This window comes from Lontra canadensis, unplaced genomic scaffold (genome assembly GCF_010015895.1).
Source record: "Lontra canadensis isolate GAN:19392208 unplaced genomic scaffold, GSC_riverotter_1.0 scaffold35, whole genome shotgun sequence".
Lineage (NCBI taxonomy): Eukaryota > Metazoa > Chordata > Mammalia > Carnivora > Mustelidae > Lontra > Lontra canadensis.
In genome coordinates, this window is record NW_022631029.1 from 9,618,129 (window position 1) to 9,640,480 (window position 22,352).

Consider the following 22,352-nt stretch of genomic DNA (forward strand, 5'->3'; position numbering starts at 1 on the left):
CCCCAGCTCTGCCAAATCTGTACTGCAGAGCCGCCTTCTTAAGTCAGAACCCGGGACAGACAGATGTGTCCACAGGGGACCATGCCCGAACACCACCTCCACTACCCCAGCGTGCTTCTTGGGCACTGACCCGATACTCCCTCGGGGTAGGGCAGCAGACCAGGGTTAGACACTGTGACTAAGCTACTTTTCTCCCCAGAGTGCTTTATTTGGGCAGAATGAGTTCCCACCATCCTGGACTCCTCTCTCAGAAGGCCTCTTCACCAGCTGGCTAGAGCTGCAGGGAAAGGGACCACCACTCCTTGGTAAAAGAGAACAGGGAAAGGCCATAAACAAACAAAGACAGACTTGTAGTTTATTTTGTATTTTTTTTAAATAAATACACTTTACATTAAAGAAAAAGGCCTTTGATTTGTAATTTCCACATTGGGGAGAAAGGGAAGAAAAAAATTTTTGAAAAACTGAATCACAAAGAAAAAGAGAGGGAGTGAACTTATATCCTCAACTCCACAAAACCAGTATCCACAACGACCTTGCTGCCCCCAAATCGTGAAGGTGGGTGCATCTAGGCAGTTACTCAGCAAATAAGCACTGCCTTCCTCCCCACCTCCGGCATGAAGGAAAACCACTTAACCTGACAGCATGTGAGGCAACAGAACAGGTTAAAAAATCATATATTATATTTATAATAAAATATTCTTAATCCTTATCAATTTAAGAAACCACGATTTTCCTTTTCATTTAAATACGTATGTAAAAATGCCTCTATATTGTTCTTTAGACATCATTTTCTTCCATAGAAAATGAAGTGCAGGGACAAGAGACCTGGTGGATATAAGTTCACACCCTCAGTTATAAATGCCTGGTGTTTTGTTTTTTTTTGTTTTTTTTTTTCTTTTCAAATTTTATAAAAAACTATTTCTTGTTCTTTAAGTAAAGAACCTTATACAAAGAAAATATATTGTGAAATAACCCCAGAGACATGTTTTTTTTTTTTCCCTTGAGGAAAGAGCTGTCCATCCTAGGAGAAGGGGGAAGCAGAATAGGGCCTAACCCCTGTTGTCTTTTTTGTGGTTGTTATTGTTTTAGAAGGACCCTCAGATTCCAGTGAGGCTCTCTAAGCCATAATCCTCTGAATGCAGGGCATGCAGTTCCTTAAAAGCCAGCCCTGGGAGATAAAGGGAAAGGAAGGTGTTCTCAATTCATCTCAGTTTCTCGCCTGTCAAGAATGTCTTCCACATGGTGATGGCTCCTCACTCATTCAGAGATAAGATGATGTCATCTTCCAAATCAGAGTTGTCAGAGCTGTCCGCTGAAAGGTAAGAGAGAGAGACTAGATTATGCACCAGGCCTAGAGGAAGCTTTCAGGAAGGAAGCCCCTACATATATATACATTTAGACCTGAGCAAAGTTAATCAACATTTCCAGGAGAAAGAAAACACACCAATTAACTCCTTGGAGCTGGCTCTGGAGAATATACTTGTTGGCAACAGTGGCCATGCCTGGGACCTGTTGCCCCTGCACCTTTCACAGGGCCTGGATGCAATGCCCTCTGCCTTCTAGAGGTTCTTCCTAATCGGGGGGCGCTGAAGGGGCAGGGCTGAGGGAGGAACGAGTGAACCTCTGCAGCCCTTCGGCCTCACGCCCTTCACATTCTTCCGGGACGGGCGCACAGGCCAGCCTGGGCCCCGCATGCACGCATGCGCGCACACACCCCCCACCACACACACACACCCCAGGGCCACTAAAAAGGCAGGCTGAGCCCAAGCAAGAATGAGATTTCTTTTAAACTCCTCAACAACACTCTTATCAGAAGACCTCATAAAGGCAGAGGCTGTCAACCCAGGATTTATGCCTCTGAATATCATCCGTGGGGAACAAGTTCCCAAAAAGGAAGAGACCAGCGTGTGGCAGTAACAGAGGACAAGTACCTAGAAACTTGAGGCCGGAGGCCAGCAGGGAGCAGCCAGGACATCCTAGAAGGTGGCACCATGTCTCCTGCACAGGAGAAGCCCTCTGCTGGACCATCTGCCTTCTCAGGCAGTGAACAGACCACATTAAGAACACCCCTGGAAGGATCCATTGAGGAATGAAACTAGGCAAAGGAACCTTCAAAATGAGGTATACTATGTCTGGCTGATCAAAACTGGAGAGCAACATAGTTACCTAGCTCCTAAGGATGCTGGTATTTGCCAAGCGAAGATAAGGGAAAGGTCTTGGTGCCCCCTTTTGATGACAGCTCAGGAAGCTGCGAAACCATTTTAACAAGGTCTCCAAGGAAGTGCCCCCAGGCTGTGTGTGGGCCTCCCATCAGAGAGGGACACCAGTGGTTCCACAGCACTCCCCATCAGCCTCTCCGAGGCACTCGAGAATCGACTCTCAGGAAAGCTGAGGCAAGAACCACCTATGTTCCCAAGCCGCCTTTCGTTCACTATAATCCCCTTCACGAAGAAAACTGAAGTGGATAAAGGAAAATCAACGACCACATGGCTGTGATAAAGGAAAGTCTTGAACGTAAACAAAAGACAGGTCTGGAAAAAGTGCTTCTGGGTGTAAAAGGGCGCAAGCACAGCCTGACTACTGGTGAGGAGTAGGGAGAAGGAACCCCTGATGAGCTGAGCTGAACAGCGTTGTCAATGTCCTTGCTGCAAGACCACCAGAAGGAACTGCCAACAAGGAAAGGTAGGGTCTGGCCCCGCCAAAGCCAAGCCCAGCGCGGTGTCCTGGGCCGTGGCAGACCTCCAGAGACTCCCCCAGTGCTCCTGCAATCTGAGATTCACAATGCACACCACTGGCCTGAGACCTGGCCACCAGCTGTGCAGCTAAGAGTCTTAACAACTCTGCATCACACGTACAGAGTATAAATGCCGCTGGAAGAGGACAGGGACACAATCTTTACATAAGCAACTGTCGGGTGCAGTGTTTGAGAAAACTTTCAGGGCCTGGGCACAGACTCCCACTCGGTGGTCACAGGGCTCCTCTCTCTCTACCTTCCTCAGCCTTTCCGCATCCTCAAGTGTTGAAGAGACCGGATCCCAGACGCTGGTCAGGACCTCTCCTGAAAGGCCCTTTGAGGCAAAGGCAACCACCAATCCCTACAATGTTTAACCTGCTGCTCTGTAACATCCAGGCTTTGGGGACGGTAGAACTGACTGGAACAGAGAACACACAAAAGACCTCAGGGTCAAGGTGTTTTCTCTTCCTAGGGCTGGGATTCTGCATCTGCAACCAATCACTGGGTCTCTATGGGAACCGGGGCCTTGCACAGTTTACGGGGTGGCACAGAGGTGTGGTTTTCTATAGTCTCAGGGACTCTCATCACATCCTACAAGGCTCCATAAGCTCAGAAAGGTTAAGAGCTAATGGCCTAGATGATTACTGAAGCAAAATATCAGTAAACCAAGGGTACAGAGAACTTCCCTCTGCCTGCTCTGATGTAAGCTCCTGGAGGCCGCTCTCAAACAGCAGTGCAGGACACACTATTCGTGCCACCTCTGCCATCGCCACCTCAGTTCTAGAGCCCAAGCTGAAAAGTCCTCAAGTTGTCAACTATTAGGGCATTTTCACATCATAAATATTCCTACCACAATAAAGGCATATCCTCATTGCTAATGAATTATGGTTTTTCCAGTACCTCTTTGGCCTAAAAGAAGGAATTTCCTGAACAGTTAAAGGAGGCAGTGATTTTACAGGCCAAATACAAATTTAGTCGCTTGATATTCAAATTAAGAATAAAAAAGTTGGTGCTACTCTCATACCAGGCAAACCAGCACCAGTAGCTCTCCCAGCCTACCTTGCTACTTGGAAGGAAACAGAACTTGTACCCCACATGGCCCTATTTACAGATGACAAAAAGGGTCAGTAAAAACTGCCCCTTTACTCTTGATACTGTCATATGTGGCCTTGCCCTTAATCCCTCTGCCCTGGCTCTCTGACCACGGCTAGGACAAGGCAAGTCCTCCCCCACTGAATCACCTCAACCCCAAGTGTGGAAGCCGGTAAGCAGCGGATGAACAGACAGAAGGCACAGCCTGCACAGAGCTTCCTCAGTACACAACTTTGGCAAAAGGACTTATTTAAGAAAAGTCTCCCCTAAGATATCCTGCCTTCAGGACAAGGGCTACAAGCACATACACGATTTATCCCAAAGAAAATGCATTTGGGTCACTATGGAACAGAATGTTTTACACAAAGGCTTAAAGAAGTAATGTCGCCCACCCTCTGATACCACACGCATGTGCGTGCACACTCCTCCTCCTACCACCAAACACCAGTGATTATAAAAACCAAGCTCTACAATGAAGAGGCTTGGCATAAGGTGGGGCCTAGGCCAGCACAAAGAAATCCTGTAAATGAATTGCATTTAAATGTTCTTTACCAAATGTTCTATATCAATATTCTATATCAAATGTGCTGTTCAATATGGTAACCACACACGGCTACCAAATATGTCAAATGTAGACATGAAATAAGGACATGAATTTTTAATGTAAATAATAATGGCCACATGCAGTTACTGGCTACCATGTTAGGCATCATACCTGCCACAGCTGTGAGCACACTGGCCTGGTTAGCTATATGGCAGTGGCTGGGGATCACAAGGATTACTCCCCAGTTAGGTCAGCACAAGAACCAGGACCACAGCAAGCACACGTCTGTCAACAGTGACATACATCTGTGATGCTGCCAGACAGATGCTCTTGAAGTGGGCAGAATGTAACTGCAGAGCCAGAAGACTCTTAGAACTTGTAGCTGGCTTATTCAGGATTCGTTAGCACAGTCAGGAGAAAACCTGACCTCAGAAACCTGTCCTAAAGGGAAATTACTAGAAAAATTAGAGCTTGTACTTCATAATTTAGAGGAAGCAAGGATGACAAAACAAGCCAAAGAGAAACGTTTGTCACCTGGCCTTTAAGAGGCCTCAGACAAAAACACAGGAAAAGACTCCTCCACAAGAGGGCTTTTACTTTGTAACTTTAGAAAGGAGCAGGCACAGCACCCCGTAAGCAGCTGCCCATTCCAGCTCTGCCCCTCAGGAAGAACTACCTTTGGCCTTCCATTCTAAGGCTAATCCTCTAAAACAGGAGTCAACAAACTGCGGCCCACGGGCCAAACCAACCCTACGCATTCTTGTAAGTAAAGTTTTACTTCTAAGGCACAGCCATGATCACTAACTTACACCTGGTCTCTGGCTGCTTTGACATCGTAACAGTAGAGCTGAAGCGTTACAAGAGACACATATGGCCCACAAAGTGTAAAATATTTAACTGTCCAACCTTTACAGAAAAAGTTTGCCAACCTCTATTTTAAAGATGATAACAGCCTTTAACACAGTCTGGTGAGAGAGCAGAGGATCAGAGATGTGAAACTGCTTTTTCTCAAGGGGCCAGAGTGGTGAACCTACAGATATGGGGCACAGAACCCTGGTGGGGCTTGCCTGCTGGGAGGGTATAGGGAAGGGACCTTCCCCTGGGTGCCAAGGCTCAGCCTCAGGGTCGGCCCTAGACTTACTGTCCCCCAGGATCAGTTCCACTTCCTCGTCTGCATCAGAGTCTTCATCCTCCCCATCCTCTCCCTCCTCTAGAAGGTTTGCTAGCTCCTCATCAGAGGGAGAAAAGTCATTGTCCCCATCCTCCCCTGCGTTCTCGTTGTTGTCATCCTCCTCCAACTCCGCCTCCAGCAACTGGTCAGTGTCAAGCTCATCTAGGTCATCAGTGTCGTCATCATCTTCATCATCATCTTCTTCCTCCTGTTCTTCCTCTTCCTGGTAAGAGAGCATGAGGTCCATTAGGAAAAACACAGAGACCTAACCCATGTGGGCCACACGGGAAGTCTTTCCCTTCTTCCCAAAGGACTGGGGAGAACCTGTCAGTAAAGAGTGATAACCTAGGTAATCTAATGAAGATCGAGACAGACACAAGTTCCTCAAGATACTCAAAGCACATCTCAGACAAGGATTACTGGTCACGCCACAAAGGCATTACTGGTCACACAATCCTTATCCAAGAAAACACAAAATTCATTCAATATTTTAGATTCCTAAATAACTAATAAAACCAAGGGAGCTCTTCTCTCTTCTCCTTCATCAACCAAGCCAAGTGAAATCAATTGGGCCACTGGAACAAAAAAGCAATGCTTTAAAAAGACAGAGGAAGAACACAGCTGCTGAGTCAGCTCCAAAGCCCTTCAAGGTCTTGCCCTTCATCTTATAACCAAGGAAGTGAGTAAACCTCTAACAGCCCTATCATAAGTATCCAATGATCTAAATGTCCAACAAACTGTGTAATACAGAACATAACAGATATCTACAATTTCTGTTACAAGCCACACACACGAAAACACACACAAAGTATGCTAGAGAAACCGTCCTTCCCTCCATTCTTAAGAGATCTTTCCAAAATCAGGAAAACTACCAAAAAAACTAATGAAATATATTACTGGCTCTGGGTACCCTGGGCTTTGAAAGGGTACATTCTAGCCTCTGCCACAAATTTCAACTTTGCACTAGAATCCAAATTATGTTCTTTCCTGCTTGAAAGGAAATAAAGAACCCTCTATTTCGATAAGGATAACAGGTGTTCCCAAGTAAATGTGACCATCATTCACTTTTCCTTGTGCTTGAACACCACGTGTCAACCTTGCGAGTAGCAAAAGGATTCTAATTCCTGCAACAACAAAATATAAAATTCATTTAAAACATCAGCCTAATGAAAGTCAAGAAAGAACAAGCCCAACGTATACAAAAAAAAAAAGCGTAAAATAAATTTTTAAGTGTTGCTGCACGCCAATCATATAAAACCTAAAATTTTGTCCTTATTTGACCACGAGTGTTCATCAGCTATAATATAAAGTACACTCATGTTTATTAGAGTAGCCATGCCTTTATGGACTTTTGATAATTTTGGAACCAGCCTTTAGAGACTTTTTGATATGCTGTTTGACTTAAGACTTTTTAACAATTTCCAGCAGCTATATGGGAAAGACTAACCCCTTTACTCAGTAAACCTAAGACTTGTACAAATGTGTCTATGGTCTAGACCAGAGCCTGCACATGCTTGAATATGAGAACACATATAACACCTGAGACCACTGTTCTACAGCCTAGGCCACATTATCTCCTCCATACAGATGGCTACTAAGCATTCACCTACTGGAAAGGCATTAACAGTGCTTGGAGGCAGTAATGACAAACTGAGACACAGTTTGTCTTAACTCCTACAAGCTTATCAGCTCATACAAATATTGGAAAAAGGGAGAAGGGTCAAGATTCAGGAAAAAATCCAAAGTGCTTACCACATTACAATTTTTGCCTCTTTTTTCCAGGCATATTTTCATGGCCTTGACCAAAATTAGTTCTAATTCATTAATAAAGTACCACAGTTAAAAACGAGTACATTAAAGAAAAAAGTATACAAAGCCCTGTGTTTCTTAAGCCTCTATGGGACAATATAATTATTCATTTAGAATTTAAGATGACATAACTTTTTTTATTTTTAGTTTTGATCCTGAAATTAATACATAGTTACTGTTTGCACATATGGCATTATTTAAAGAATGGGACAGGAGAAAATGCCCAGGCTTTGGGATCAAACACGCCTGGGTTCGAATCCTAGCTCTGCCAATTACATGGCATGAGAACCTGTGCAATTAACATAAATTTTCAATGTCCCATAACTTTTAAAGGTCCACAGTTGAGTAGGTATATAACAGGTTACATGGTCCAAACAGACATCTCTTAGCCAACAGATTTAGGAAAACCATTCTTTTTCATTTCTAAAAACATCAAAGCCTACCGGATGCAGGAGAAATGCAAAGAAGGTCCTAAATCAAAAGCAATCCTAGAAAAATAGGTCAATCAGGGTCTGAGCTCTGAACTACAGATAACGTTCCAAATTCTTCCAGAAGACTACAAATTCAAAACCTTTACTTAATTTTGTAGTAGAAGAAACAGTTTATATATATTCGTCCTAGAAGACCATGAGCATTTATGTGACCATGACAAGGTAAGGGAAATGAGTAGGAAGGGGAGGCTCTACCTGAATCTCAAGTAAAATATATCACTCCATCATTTAAACTCTCTGGTTAATGATCAATACTGGTTTAACATGTATTTTGTTACACATGGATATGACCATAAACTTACTTTCTAAATTTTAAATCTGAAGCCTGAATCATAAAACGCGCTCACAACATCTGTCCAAAATACTGTACAATCTGGGGCGCCTGGGTGGCTCAGTTGGTTGGGCATCTGCCCTCAGCTCAGGTCATGATCTCAGGGTCCTGGGACTAAGCTCCCCATTGGGCTCCCTGCTCAGTGGGGATTCTGCTTCTCCCTCTCCCTCTATCCCTCCCTCCAGTAGTGCTCTCTCTCTCAGATTTAAAGAAAAAAAGAAAAAAAAAATACTTTAAAGAAAGAAAAAAGGAGGAGGGAGGGAGGGAAAACAAAATACTGTAGGGTCTAATTCTGTAGCTGAACTCAGAAGAGAGTCTAGGAAGTAACTTTAGGAGGATTCTTTGCTGGTTTAAGTACCTGATTGGCAACATGAACCCCTTCCTTTCATATCTAAAGATTTAAGGAGTAGTCAAACAGTGGTTTAAAAAAAAAAAAAAAAAACTAGAAATGATTACTTAATGAAAAAAAAATCTTGCTAAAATCCAGAATCACCTCCAACAACATTTAAATAAGGTTTTAGATCTAGGAATATTATGGGGTTTTAAAAAATTATCTAAGACTTTAAGGCCTTGGAAACAGAATTAGAGGAACTCAGGGTCAGGGTGTTTTGAACTTCTAATAAATTCTCCTACAGGAAGAATACCAAAACTCTTCCCAATTCCACTGCTAAGTCAATTTCATGGTTGTCCAAAGCCCCAAAGCCCTGATTTGGGGTTAACCAACCCACTCTCCTCCTATACAGACAAGTCAACTGGCATGAGCTCCCTCAGCTGCCCTCTGGTCCCATCTCCACATCTAAACCTTACTTAACCCTGGTCTGAGTAGGAAGCCAACCTTCCACTCGTGCTCTGAGCCACAGTCCTCTCCGGATATAATTACCTCAGCCACCCACCACACCTCCCACACACCCACCTTCACGCTTCTCCCCACCGGCTCCTCCTCTTCTCTGAGGAGGGCCAGGCTGCCCAAACCTAAGCACTTCCCATCCAACTCTCAGATGGCTCCACCCATTTGTACCACAGAAACTTAAAATCTCTTAATTCTAAAACTGAACTCAAAGCACCACTAAATCCAGTAACTTTTCTATACTTCTCCCAGTTACCAAGTGAAAATCTCACATATCTTTCACTTCTCCCACTCCAGTGGCTTCATAGCCAGTTCACTACTGTTTCCCACAAATGTAAGGTCCCCAGGACTCCCTCCTGTCCACTCCCATTACACTCACTGAATGCTCCCTCCTCACACACATTCTCCCTTCTCTTCCTCGTCTCCAGTCTCTCCAGCTCTCTATGGTCTTATCCATTTCCAGATCCAAAACCCCAGGAGCTCCATCAACATGGCCCATATTCCAGAAATACAGCAGAAGCACTATTTACTGATCTAATGCCAACTTCCGTGAAACTCAATTTCTTGTTAAAGAGGTGATTTAATTCAATCAGTGGCTCCTACTCAGATGTGATCATCAGAAGCACCTGGGAAAAAGTTTTCCAAAATATTCCTAAACCACACCCAGGGTCCAGGCTGACAGAACCAACCTTTCTATGAAGCTCACCCAGGTGAATTTCAGAAAGTTTGCCCAGGAACTGTGAAGGCAACCCTAATGAAGATGTCCTCTGACTAGGGCGCCTGGGTGGCTCAGTGGGTTAAAGCCTCTGCCTTCAGCTCAGGTCATGATTTCAAGGTCCTAGGATCAAGCCCCACATCGGGCTCCTCTGCGCAGCGGGGAGCCTGCTTCCCCTTCTCTTTCTCTCTGCCTGCCTCTCTGCCTACTTGTGATCTCTGTCAAATAAATAAATAAAATATTTAAAAAAAAAAAAAGAAAGATGTCCTCTGAGTACCTTCTGGTTCTAAAGTTCTCCTTTTCTGTAATATACCCTAGCCACAGACTCCCAGTGACAGAACCAAAAAGCTGATTCCAGGTACTCCACTGACCTTCTCTGCTACATCCAACTGTCTTGTTCTCTAGGACTTAAATAATTTGATTTTTTTTAATTAGTGCATTTGTTTCTAGACCATTCAAAAGTCTTCTTGAATACATGTCTCATTTTCAAGAGAAATAGCTTCTAGCTTATATTACCTTCAAAAATACAACCAACCTCTTAGAAAAACAAACCTCTGGTGATGCTTTAAGAACTGTTAATCTAATAAATAAAATCTTTAAAAAAAAAAAAAACTCTTAATCTAAAAACTATGATAGCTTTATAAAAATGTAATTAAAACCTGAGCCTAAGGGCACCTGGATGGCTCAATCAGTTGAGCGTCTGCCTTCAGCTCAGGTCATGATCCCAGGGTCCTGAGTTCAAGCCCCACACAGGGCTCCCTGCTCGGTTGGAGGGCCTGCTTCTCCCTCTTCCTCTGCCTGCTACCCCCCCTGTTTGTGCTCTCTCTCTCAATAAATATTTTAAATAAATAATAAAACCTAAGCATACTCTCTTGACAATTCATTCAACATGTCATATTTTATAAAAGGTAAACTCCTGCTTCTCCTTCTGACACTTGTTTCTGGTGTTAACAATCATTAAAAGGCTCATTTCAGAGTCATAAACACTTGTGTTTTTCTCCTCACAGAATCTAACTCAGAGATACTTTAAAAATTTACAGGGGGCGGGAAGGGAGCACCTGGATGGCTCAGTGGGTTAAGCCTCTGCCTTATATCTCAGGGTCCTGGGATCAAGCTCTGCGTCAGGCTCTCTGCTCAGCAGGGAGCCTGTTTTTCCTCTCTCTCTGCCTGCCTCTCTGCCTACTTGTGATCTCTCTCTCTCCTCTATCAAATAAATAAATAAAATCTTTTTTTTTTTAAAGTTAAAAAAAAAATTTAGGGGGGAGAAAAAGACCTTTCAGGAATCAATGTCCAGGCTTACAGCAGGTGTGTAATCAGTAAAGATTCTTACCATCCGCTTCTAGGCAGTGGAGAACACACAGGAAGCACAGCACAGTGTGTCCCAGATTCCAAAATGGAGTGAAGAAAAGAGAGCATTATTCCCTTGTTTTTGCTTTTTAAATTTAAGGTTAACTATAATTAGCTGAAATGTACTGCCTTTTCAAAATCTATGAATAATGATCAAATTAACTAATCTTTGGTTTTATAATTTTCCTACAGATACCAAAATTCCAATGGATAATATGAGCTTTGATAAGTGACTGGCTTAATCTCTGCCTTCATCAAACACCTGAAGGCTGGAGAACTAGCAACCTTAGGAACCAAATATTTATGGATGTCAAATACATCATATATATCTTCATTCGACAATATGTTGATTCCATTCATCCCTTCTTATTAATCTCCAAACTTACTGAAACATAAGGGTAAAAGACAACCATTTTTGGGGTATGTAAATTATATCTCAATAAAGCTTTCTAAATAAATATATATTTATATAGGCACTTTATACTGGACCATTTCATCAGGTGGCAGCTGACCATTCATACTTCTAATTTTATTTTGCTAAGGTGAAAAGGCAAATTCAAAGGTGTCAATCACAGGTGCTGGCATCCCTGAGCCGTATGTCATACCTGGGACATCTGAGAAGACCTGAGAGCAGACATCTAGACTAGGACAAAACTTTGAATGGCAAATGACTTATAAGAAAATTAAATCTCCAATTTTAAAATTAGGTGAAGCACACAAAGGAAAGTAAGTTAAAAATAAAATCAAGCTGGCACAGGGAAGAGAGAAATCTAATGGAGATAGTAAACATTGCAAACACTACTGCAAGGTTCCAGGAGGATGTGTGAATCAACAAAAATCAGAATATGAAGGAAATGTGCTTAGACAGGTACGGTATATCCCACTAAAACACCTCTAAATCAAAATCAAAATGCCAAGGGCTTAAGAGTAAAACCAGTTCTCTAAGGAGATCCTTTAAATATGAAATGCACCAGATAATCCCTAAGTACCGTGGTGTCAGTATGTAATGAAAAAAGCCTTGAAATCCAGAAGCAACGCTAACTTACCTACATTGCCTACAAAGACACCTAGTTCCCTCCCAGCTAGAAGCTTTTAGGCTCTTCCATGGACTGGGTCCTAGGACCACTCATTAGGGCTCTCTTGAGTCCGCGCCTCTCGACTTCAGCTGTCCATGACAAGAAAGTTTCTATTTTTCCTTCCTGCACCACAAATATAGAAGTCCTAACAAATACTATACCCACGCCCCTTTCTAATCTCTGTTTAACCTCTCCAAAAGGAAAGTTAAACAGAAGCACAGGAGAAGAATCAAGAAGTCCTTTCTCTTAAGTTGTTTCTTTACAGTTGTCTCTTGCTTCCATAGCCAGTCATGAGAAAATTCACCTCTCATCACTTCATGTCTGCAAGAAGAATGAGGCTGACCCCAAGAACAGCAGCCCTCCAGATCCCAAGGTGTCTAGGGCAATGCCAGATTCTCTTTTCCTGATCTCCTCCTCAAAGACAATGGGTACCACATGGACTGGACCACAGATCACAGTCTCAAGACTATTATTTCCACTCCCTCATAAACTGCAAGGATATAGGAGGGTAGGAATAATGGTGCTGATAAATAAACCCAATTCTTGCTTCAGATTTACATGTTACAACATGTAACATCCAAGAAGCCTAAGACAACTGATAGGTGGTAATGATCTACAAGTGACAAGGGCAGCGATGAATGAAGCCAGAGGACAAGATGGTCTGTACCACTGTAATATACTGACAAACAGTTCAACAACATCATCTTCTCTATCTGTTCAAGGATAAAGTACATCATGTTTCATGACAGCTATAGTGGAAAAGAGTGTGCATTAAGGGAGTGGAGTGACTAAGGTAACAAAAGGCCACAAGAATAAAAGAACAGACACTATTAAGAAACCAAACCAGGGCAACCACATGACATTTGGAGGATCTAATACCACTTACAAGCTCTGCTACCAAGAAACACTACCAACATGTACAAGTTAAACAGTACAGCACTCAAGAAAATATGAAGATCCATGTCACGAATAAACCAAAGATCTCAAAGAGCACCTGGGTGGCTCAGTTGGTTAAGTGTCCAACTCTTGATCTCAGCTCAGGACTTGAACTCAGGGTTGTGAGTTTAAGCCCCACACTGGGCTCCATGCTAGGTGTGGAGCCTAGTTAAAAAAAAAAATTCTCAAGTATCCTTCTGCAGAACTCTCCCTTTTACCTGTATCTCAGAACTCACATGAGCTTTAAACAATACAAGCTCCTCCCACCCATGAACCAAAGAGATCACTGAGGACCCTCTAAGCCATGCACTGGAAAGCATTAACAACCCCCTTCCACACTAGGGAACACCTAGAAACACTGGGTGAAGTGTTCTGTTGGGTTTTTTTTGGGGGGGGTGTTAAGATTTTATTTATTTATTTGACAGAGAGAATATAAGCAGGCGGAGCAGCAGGCAGAGGGAGAGGGAGAAGCAAGGTCCCCATGGAGTGGGGAGCCTAATGTGGGGCTCAATCCCAGGATGCTGCAATCATGACCTGAGCCGAAGGCAGACACTTAACTGACTGAGCCACCCAGGCGCCCCAGGTGAAGTGGTTTTGAACTCTAGAGCCTAACTGTCCTTTTGAATAAATACAGCATTCAAAAAACCATGGTACTGCTTCTGGTTTCCAGTGTGGCATGTGAGCTGAAAGTCACCACCCTTAAAACACTGAACAAACTGAAAAGTCAACAGCTCTTTTTAGATTTGACAGAGAGGTGGGGTCACTGGGACACCAGTGCCCCCCAAACTGGAGACACCAACAAGAAAATGCAGAAAATTGTAACTAGTCAGAGCATAAACCCAAAAGGATAAACCTCCATAGGTACCAGTGCCAAGGTTGGGAAACCTAAACTATGAACTCACAAATTGCTAGACACAATTCTGAGGATAAATCTTGAGAGAGACAAACTCCTTGGTGACCCAGTCATCACTTTTGTGAGTTTGACCTCTAGGAACTTTTGTGAGTTTGACCTCTAGGAACTTGACCAGGATCTCACAGTGAATATCTGAGAAAAATCCCCTTGGGCTTCCAGCAGAAGGTCGGTGGAGGGGGGATCATTTTGAAATACATTAGAGCATTCTGTTCTTCTTAACAAGGCCTCCTCTCAGGAGAAACTATTTACCCAGACCCTAACCTGCTGGGACATTATCAGAGCCTAACTGACCTGGGGGAAGGAAAACACACAACTCCAGTCCACTCTAGCCACCCTGTCCCTCTAAAAGGGGATGGAAAAAACTCAGAACCATGTGGGAAGTTCATAGTACAGAGGTACAGACTCACTAAAACACTTCCCTTCTCCCACACCTTGCCACCACATTACTAAAGGCTAACTGACAGTTCTTTTTATCCAGCACATCATATCCAGCTATCAAGAAAAAAATTACAGGGCGCCTGGGTGGCTCAGTGGGTTAAGCCACTGCCTTCAGCTCAGGTCATGATCTCGGGGTCCTGGGATCGAGTCCCGCATCGGGCTCTCTGCTCAGCAGGGAGCCTGCTTCCCTCTCTCTCTCTGCCTGCCTCTCTACTTGTGATCTCTCTCTGTCAAATAAATAAATAAAATCTTTAAAAAAAATAAAAATAAATAAAAATAAATAAAAATTACAGGTACCTGCCTGGCTTAGTCATAGGAGCACATGACTCTTGATCTCTGGGTTGTGAGTTTGAACCCCAGTCATCATACACACACTGGGTGCAGAGATTGCTTAAAAATAAAATCTTCAGGAAAAAAATTATAAGACCTACTAAAAGGGAAAAACACACAGTCTGAAGAGACAGAGCAAGCACTGGACCCAGCCCTAGATATGGCAAGAGTTATTAGACCAGGAATTTAAGACAACCATGGTCAAGACGCTAAGGGAGCTCTCTAATGAATAAACTGGACAGCATGCAAGAAGAGAAAGGCAACAGGAACAGAGACATGGAAATCTGAAGAAAGAACCAAAAAGAAATACCATCAACTAAAAACACTGTGACAGGGGTGCCTGGGTGGCTCAGTGGGTTCAAGCCTCTGCCTTCAGCTCAGGTCATGATCCCAGGGTCCTGGGATCGAGTCTCGCATCGGGCTCTCTGCTCAGCAGGGAGCCTGCTTCCCACCCGCTCCAACCCGCCGCCCCTGCCTGTCTCTCTGTGATCTCTGTCAAATAAATAAATAAAATCTTAAAAAAAAAGAAAAAACCACTGTGACAGAAATGAAGAATGGCTTTGATGGGCTTTATTAGTAGACTGTACGTAGCTAAGAAAAGAATCTCAGAGTGTGAGGATATCTCAAAAGACACCACCAGAACTGAAAAGCAGAGAGAACAAAGACTGAAAAACAGAACAAATATCCAAGAATTGTGGGATGAGTACAAAAGGTATAACACACTCATAACAGGAATTCTAGAAGGAAGAGAAAAAAAGAATGGAAGACATATTTGGGGGCAACTTGGTGGCTCAGTCAGTTAAGCCTCAGAGTCCTGATACTAGCTAGGTCATCATCTCAGGGTTGTTGGATCAAGCCTCATGTTGAGCTCCACTGGGCCATGAAGCCTGGTTAAGATTCTCTCTGTCTGGGGCACCTGGTTGGCTCAGTGGGTTAAGCCTCTGCCTTCAGCTCAGGTCATGATCTCAGGGTCCTGGGATCGAGCCCCACATCGGGCTCTCTGCTCAGCAGGGAGCCTTCTTCCCCACTCCCCGCCTGCCTGCCTCTCTGCCTACTTGTGACCTCTCTCTCTGTCAAATAAATAAAAAAATCTAAAAAAAAAAAAAAAAAAAGATTCTTTCTCCCTCTCTCTTTCCCCCGCCCTCTCTAAAAGAAGAAAAAGAAGGAGGAGGAGGAGGAGGAGAAGAAGAAGAAATATTTGAATCAATGATGACTGAAAATTTTGCCAAAATTAAAGTCAGACACCACACCACAGATCCAGGAAGCTCTAAGAACACTGAGTAAGTTAAATGCCCCCCAAAATAACCTACACATAGGTACATCATTTTCAAACTACAGAAAATCAAAGATTAAAAAAAAAATCCTTATGCAGCCAGAGGGGGAAAAGACCTTACCTACAGAGGTAAAAAAGATAAAACAAATTGTACCACACATCTCCTCAGAAACCATGCAAGCAAGGAGAGAGGGAAGTGAAATACTTAAAATGTTGAGAGACAAAAACCACCAACCTAGAATTTCATAATCTTGTCCCGTGAAAGTATCCTTCAAAAGTGGAGAAATCAACTCTTCTTCAGACAAACAAGAATTGAGGGCATTTGTTGCCAATGGACCTATCTTGCAAGAAGTGTTAAAAGAAATTCTTCAGAGGGAAGAATAATGATCAAGGTCAGAAACTCCAATCTACATAAAAGAAGAACAGTGGAGAAGGAAAAAGTAAAGGTCGAATAAACGTTTTATTTTTCTTCTTTTTTAGGAATGTATTTATTTATTTATTTATTTAGAGAGGAAAGAGCGAGTGTGGGTGTAAGCAGGAGCAGAAGGGAGGGGCAAAAGGGAAAGGGAGAAGCAGACTCCTGCTGAGCAGGGAGCCGGACTCAGGCTCAATCCCAGGACCCTAAGATCAGGACCTGAGCCAAAGGCAGATGCTTAACCAACTGAGCCACCCAGGCGCCCCTATTTTTCTTAATGGATTTTTGTACAAGATAATAATAGTTTATCCAAAATAACACCAATAACGTGTGACTATATAAGATTATGTGTGTGTGTGTGTGTATATATATATATACACACACATATATATATACACACACACATATGCTTATGTATGCTTATACATAAATATAATGAAGGACAGCAATAAAACAAGGGAAAGAAGAGAAAAATTAGGATTATTCTATATTAAGGTACTTGTACTACCGAAAGAGGGAGTGTCATCTGAAAGTAGACTTGGATTACATGTAAAGGTATATATACAGCAACCTCTAGGAGAACCACTAAAAAAAGTATAACTAATATGCCAACAAAGAAGAGAGTCGAAACTTAGAAAAATGCTCAATTAAAACCACAAAACACTTATAAAGAGTAGCAGACAAAAACAGGAACAAAAAACGAGGGCAACAAAGAGAAATCAGTTACAAGTACAGAAATGAAGCCAACTATACAAATAATCACTGGGAATGTCAATACTCCAAACACATCAATTAAAAGACATTATCCATGTGGATCAAGAAGCAAGACCCAGGGGCACTTGGGTGGCTCAGTGGGTTAAAGCCTCTGTCTTCGGCTCAGGTCATGATCTCAGGGTCCTGAGATCGAGCCCCACATCGGGCTCTCTGCTCAGCAAGGAGCCTGCTTCCTCCTCTCTCTCTCTCTGCCTGCCTCTCTGCCTACTTGTGATCTCTGTCAAATAAATAAATAAATAGTTTAAAAAAAAAAAAAAGAAAAAGAAAGGAAAAAGACCCAACCAACTACATGTTGTGCACTAGAAACCCAGTTTAAATAAAAACACACATACAGGAGCGCCTGGGTGGCTCAGAGGGTTAAGCCTCTGCCTTCGGCTCAGGTCATGATCTCAGGGTCTTGGGATCGAGCCCCACATCGGGTTCTCTGCTCAGTAGGGAGCCTGCTTCCTCCTCTCTCTGCCTGCCTCTCTGCCTACTTGTGATCTCTGTCTGTCAAATAAATAAATAAAATCTTTAAAAAAAAAAAAAAACACATACATTTCAAAAATAAATGCATGGAGAAAGAGATACCATGCTAACATGAATTTAAAAAGCCAAGATAACTATATTATTTTCAGACAAAGCACACTTCAGACCAAGGAAAGTTATCAGGAATAAAGAAGGACATTATATGATGAAAAAGGAATCAATTTTCCAAGGAAACGTAACAATCCTTAACATATACATGCCTAATACAGAGCATCAAAATACAGGAGGGGGGAAAAAAAAAAAAAAACAGGAGGCAAAAACTGACAGAACAGATGAATCCATTTACTCTAACTAGAGACTTTAATACCCCTCTATCAGAAAAGAAAAGATACAGGGGCTGCCTAAGTGGCTCAGTGGCTTAAGCATCTGACTCTTGATTTCAGCTCAGGTCATGATCTTGGGGGTCCTAGGATTGAGCCCCACATCAGGCTCCAAGCTTAGCACAGTGTCTGCTTGTCCTTCTCCCTCTGCTCCTCCCCCAAGCTTGAGCTCTTGAGCTCTCTTTCTCTCAAATAAATAAATAAAATCTTAAAAAAAAAGAGAGAGAGAGAGAGAACTGGAAAGATACAGCAGGCATAAAATCAGTAAGGAGATGGCTGAAGTGATCAAACCATCTATCTACTGAATATAATGGACATCTATTGACTACTTTGTCCAACAACTCAATACACATTCTTCTCAAACTCACATGAAATATTCACCAAGATAGACACATTCTGGGCCATGAAGCACACCTTAACAAATTTAAAATAGAAATCATATAATATTTGCTCTCAGACCACAATGGCATTAAACTAAAAATTAGTAACAGAAGTATAGTTAGCAAACCCCAAATACTTGGGAGATTAAAAAACACACTTCTGAATAGCATGAGTCAAAGAAATCTCAAAAAATGCTTTGAACTAAATGAAAATGAACACACACTTATAAAATCTGTGGGGTGCAGTGCAACTAGTGCATAGAAGGAAAATTACAGTACTGAATGCATATTATTAGACAAGAATAGCTTGTCTAAGCTAAGCTTCCACCTTAGAAAACTAGAAATAGAAGAGCAAATCAAATCCAAAGCAAGCAGAAGAGAAGAACAGAAATCAAGAGTAGATATCAATGAAATTGAAAACAGGAAATTAATAGAGAAATCAATGCAGTCAAAGCTGGTTCTTTAAAAAGATTGATAAAATTAGGGACAACTGGGGGGCTCAGGTCGTGATCCCAGGGTCCTGGGATGGAGCCCGTGTCAGGTTCCCTGCTCAGTGCAGATCCTGCTTCTCCCTCTCCCTCTGCCCCTCCCCTGCTCAAGCTCTCTGTTGCTCTCTCTCAAATAAATAAATAAAATGTTTAAAAAAAAAAAAAGACGATAAAATTGATAAGCCTCTAACCAGGCTAAGAAAAAAAGAGGACACAAATTACTAACATCAGAAATGAAAGAGAGGACACATCAGTATAGACCCCATGGACAATAAAAAGGTAAAAGAATTCTGGGGCACCTGGTAGCTCAGTCAGTTGAGCTGAGCTTGGCCTCTCAGCTCAGGTCAGGATCTCAGGGTCATGGAACCAAGCTCCACATTGGGCTCCACATTCCACTACCCTTCTCTCTGCTCGCACATGAGCACTCTCCCTCTCTCTCAAAAAAACTAATTAAGGGGCGCCTGGGTGGCTCAGTGGGTTAAGCCTCTGCCTTCGGCTCAGGTCATGACCCCAGGGTCCTGGGATCGAGCCCCGCATCGGGCTCTCTGCTCAGCGGGAGGCCTGCTTCCTCCTCTCTCTCTCTGCCTGCCTCTCTGCCTACTTATGATCTCTCTCTCTGTCAAGTAAATAAATAAAATCTTAAAAAAAAAAACCTAATTAATTAAATCTTTAATTTAAAAAATGACAAAAGAATTCTGAGGGGTGCCTCGGTGGCTCAGTAGGTTAAAGCCTCTGCCTTCGGCTCAGGTCATGGTCCCAGGGTCCTGGGATTGAGCCCCGCATTGGGCTCTCTGCTTAGCAGGGAGTCTGCTTCCCTTCCTCTCTCTCTGCCTGCCTCTCTGCCTACTTGTGATCTCTGTCAAATAAATAAATAAAATCTTTAAAAAAAAAAAAAGAATTCTATGAACAACTGTATGCCCACAAATTTGATAACCTAGATGAAACAGACCACTCCTTGAAAGACAGACACCATTTTTCAAAAAGCACAGATGATCTGAATAGGCGTTTAGCTATTAAAGAAATTTAATCAATAATTAATAACCTTCCAAAACAGAAAGCACCAGGCTCACATGGGTTCACTGATGAATTCTACTAAACATAAAAAAGTATAACAATTGTCTAAAATCTCTTCTAGAAGACAGAAGCAGATAAAATACTTTCTGATTCATCATATGAGTCCAGCATTATCCTAATACCAACCCCAAAGACATTATAGTAGTACCCCCCTCCTTATCCAACAGGGATATGTTCCAAGACACCCACCCCCAGTGGATGCCTGAAAATAAGGATAGTACCAAATCCAACATATATGTTGTTTTTGCTAAACATGCGTGCCTATGATAAAGTTTAGTTTATAAATTAGGCACAGTAAGTAATTAGTAACTTATGTGAATATGGTCTTTCAAAATCTGATTGTATTCTTGTGACGATGTGAGACGATAAAATGCCTACATGGTAAGACACAGTGAGGTGAATGAGGCACTGTGATGCAGGCTATTACTGACCTTCTGACCATACATCAGAAAGAGGGTCACCTGTTTCCAAACTGGAGTTGACTGCAGGTAACTGCAACAATGGAAAGTGAAACCACAGAAAGTGAAACTACAAATGGGGGGCTGGAAGGGAGGGAGGGAGGACTACTGCACAAGAAATGAAAACTACAGTCCAACCTCTTTCATGAACACAGATGTAAAAATCCTCAATGAAATATTAGCAAATCATATTGCACAGTGTATAGAAAGAATTATACACCACAACCAAATAGGATGTATTATAGCTACGCAAGGATGGTTCACATTTTAAAATCAATTAATGTAATTCATTACTTCAACAGGCTATAGAAAAAAGATCGCATCAACAGATTCAGAAAAAACTAACAAAACCCAACACCCATAACTGAAAACTCTGAGTAAAACTGGAATGGAGGGGAGCTTTCTTCAACCAGATAAAGGACTGTTAAGAAACCCAGCTAATATCATACTTAATGGTGAGAAACTGAGAACTTCCCTGCTAAGATCAGAATCAAGATCACTACTTTTCAACATCATACTGAAAGTCCTAGTTAATACAATAGGTAAGAAGAGTGGGGGAAAGGGTACAGACTAGGAAAGAAGAAATAAAACTGTCAATGTTTGCAGATGATAGGACTATGCAGAAAATCCCAAAGAACTGATACTGAAAACTGAATTAAACAATTACAGCAAGTGCTGCAGGACACAAAAGTAATTCACAATCTTTCCTATTTAACAGCTTTCCTGCACCCGAGCAATGAACAAGTGGAAACTAAAATTAAAAACACAGTATCACTTACATTAGCCCCACCTCTCAAAATTTAATACTTAGGTATAAATGTAACAAAATATGTAAAAGATCTGTAGGAGGAAAACTGTATTACTCTGATGAAAGAGTAATGGACAGGAAGACTCAATACTGTCAAGATGTCAGATCTTCCTAAACTGATCTATAAATAAATATAAGGCACTCCCATTCAAAATCCCAGCAGCTATGTTGCAGATATCAACAAACTGATTCAAAAGTTTATATGGGGGGCGCCTAGGTGGCTCAGTGGGTTAAGCCACTGCCTTCGGCTCAGGTCATGATCCCAGGGTCCTGGGATCGAGCCCTGCATCGGGCTCTCTGCTCAGCGGGAAGCCTGCTTCTCCCTCTCCCACTCCACCTGCTTGTGTTCCCTTTCTCACTGTGTCTCTTCTACCAAATAAATAAATAAATAATCTTTAAAAAAAAAAAAAAGTTTATATGGAGAAGAAAACAACCCAGAACAGTCAACACAATAGTGAAGGAGAACAAAGTTGGAGGACTGGCATCACACAACTTCAAAACTTACTATAAAGTGACAGTAACCGAGTCAGTGAGGTATTTTAGAATACAGACAGATCAACAGAACAGTAGAGAGCCTAGAAATAAATCCACATAAAAATAGTCATTTGAGGGTACCTGAGTGGCTCAGTCAGTCAAGCCTCCAACTCTTGATTTCAGCTCAAGTCATCTCAGGGTTGTGGGATAGAGCCCTCTATTAGGCTCTACGTGGGGCATGGAGCCTGCTTAAGATTCTCTCCCTCTCCTCCTGCCCTCCTCCACCACCCCAAATAGTCAAATGATCCTCAACAAAAGAGCAGGGGCAATACAATGGGAAAAAAGTCTTCAACAAATGGTATTTAAACTGGACTTTTTTTTTAAAGATTTTATTTATTTATTTGACAGACAGAGATCACAAGTAGGCAGAGAAGCAGGCAGAGAGACAGGGGGAGGGAGGCAGGCTCCCCGCTAAGCAGAGAGCCCGATGCGTGGCTCAATCCCAGAACTCTGGGATCATTACCTGAGCCAAAGGCAGAGGCTTTAACCCACTGAGCCACGCAGGCACCCCTAAACTGGACATTTA

General features: G+C 42.4%; 1 protein-coding gene across 4 annotated transcripts in view; it reads right to left on the minus strand.

Moving 5' to 3' along the window:
- Positions 1-341: 341 nt before the first annotated feature.
- The window catches only part of DCAF1 (DDB1 and CUL4 associated factor 1), an 81,159-nt gene continuing 59,148 nt past the window's right edge, over positions 342-22,352 (minus strand). For all 4 annotated transcript variants that reach the window (XM_032868172.1, XM_032868171.1, XM_032868173.1 and 1 more), the window contains 2 exons: positions 5,512-5,764; positions 342-1,312 (listed from right to left, as the gene is read on the minus strand). In XM_032868172.1, the coding sequence (XP_032724063.1) occupies positions 1,254-1,312; positions 5,512-5,764 (312 nt within the window). In that variant the 3' untranslated portion in view covers positions 342-1,253. The remainder of the gene's footprint in view (positions 1,313-5,511; positions 5,765-22,352) is intronic.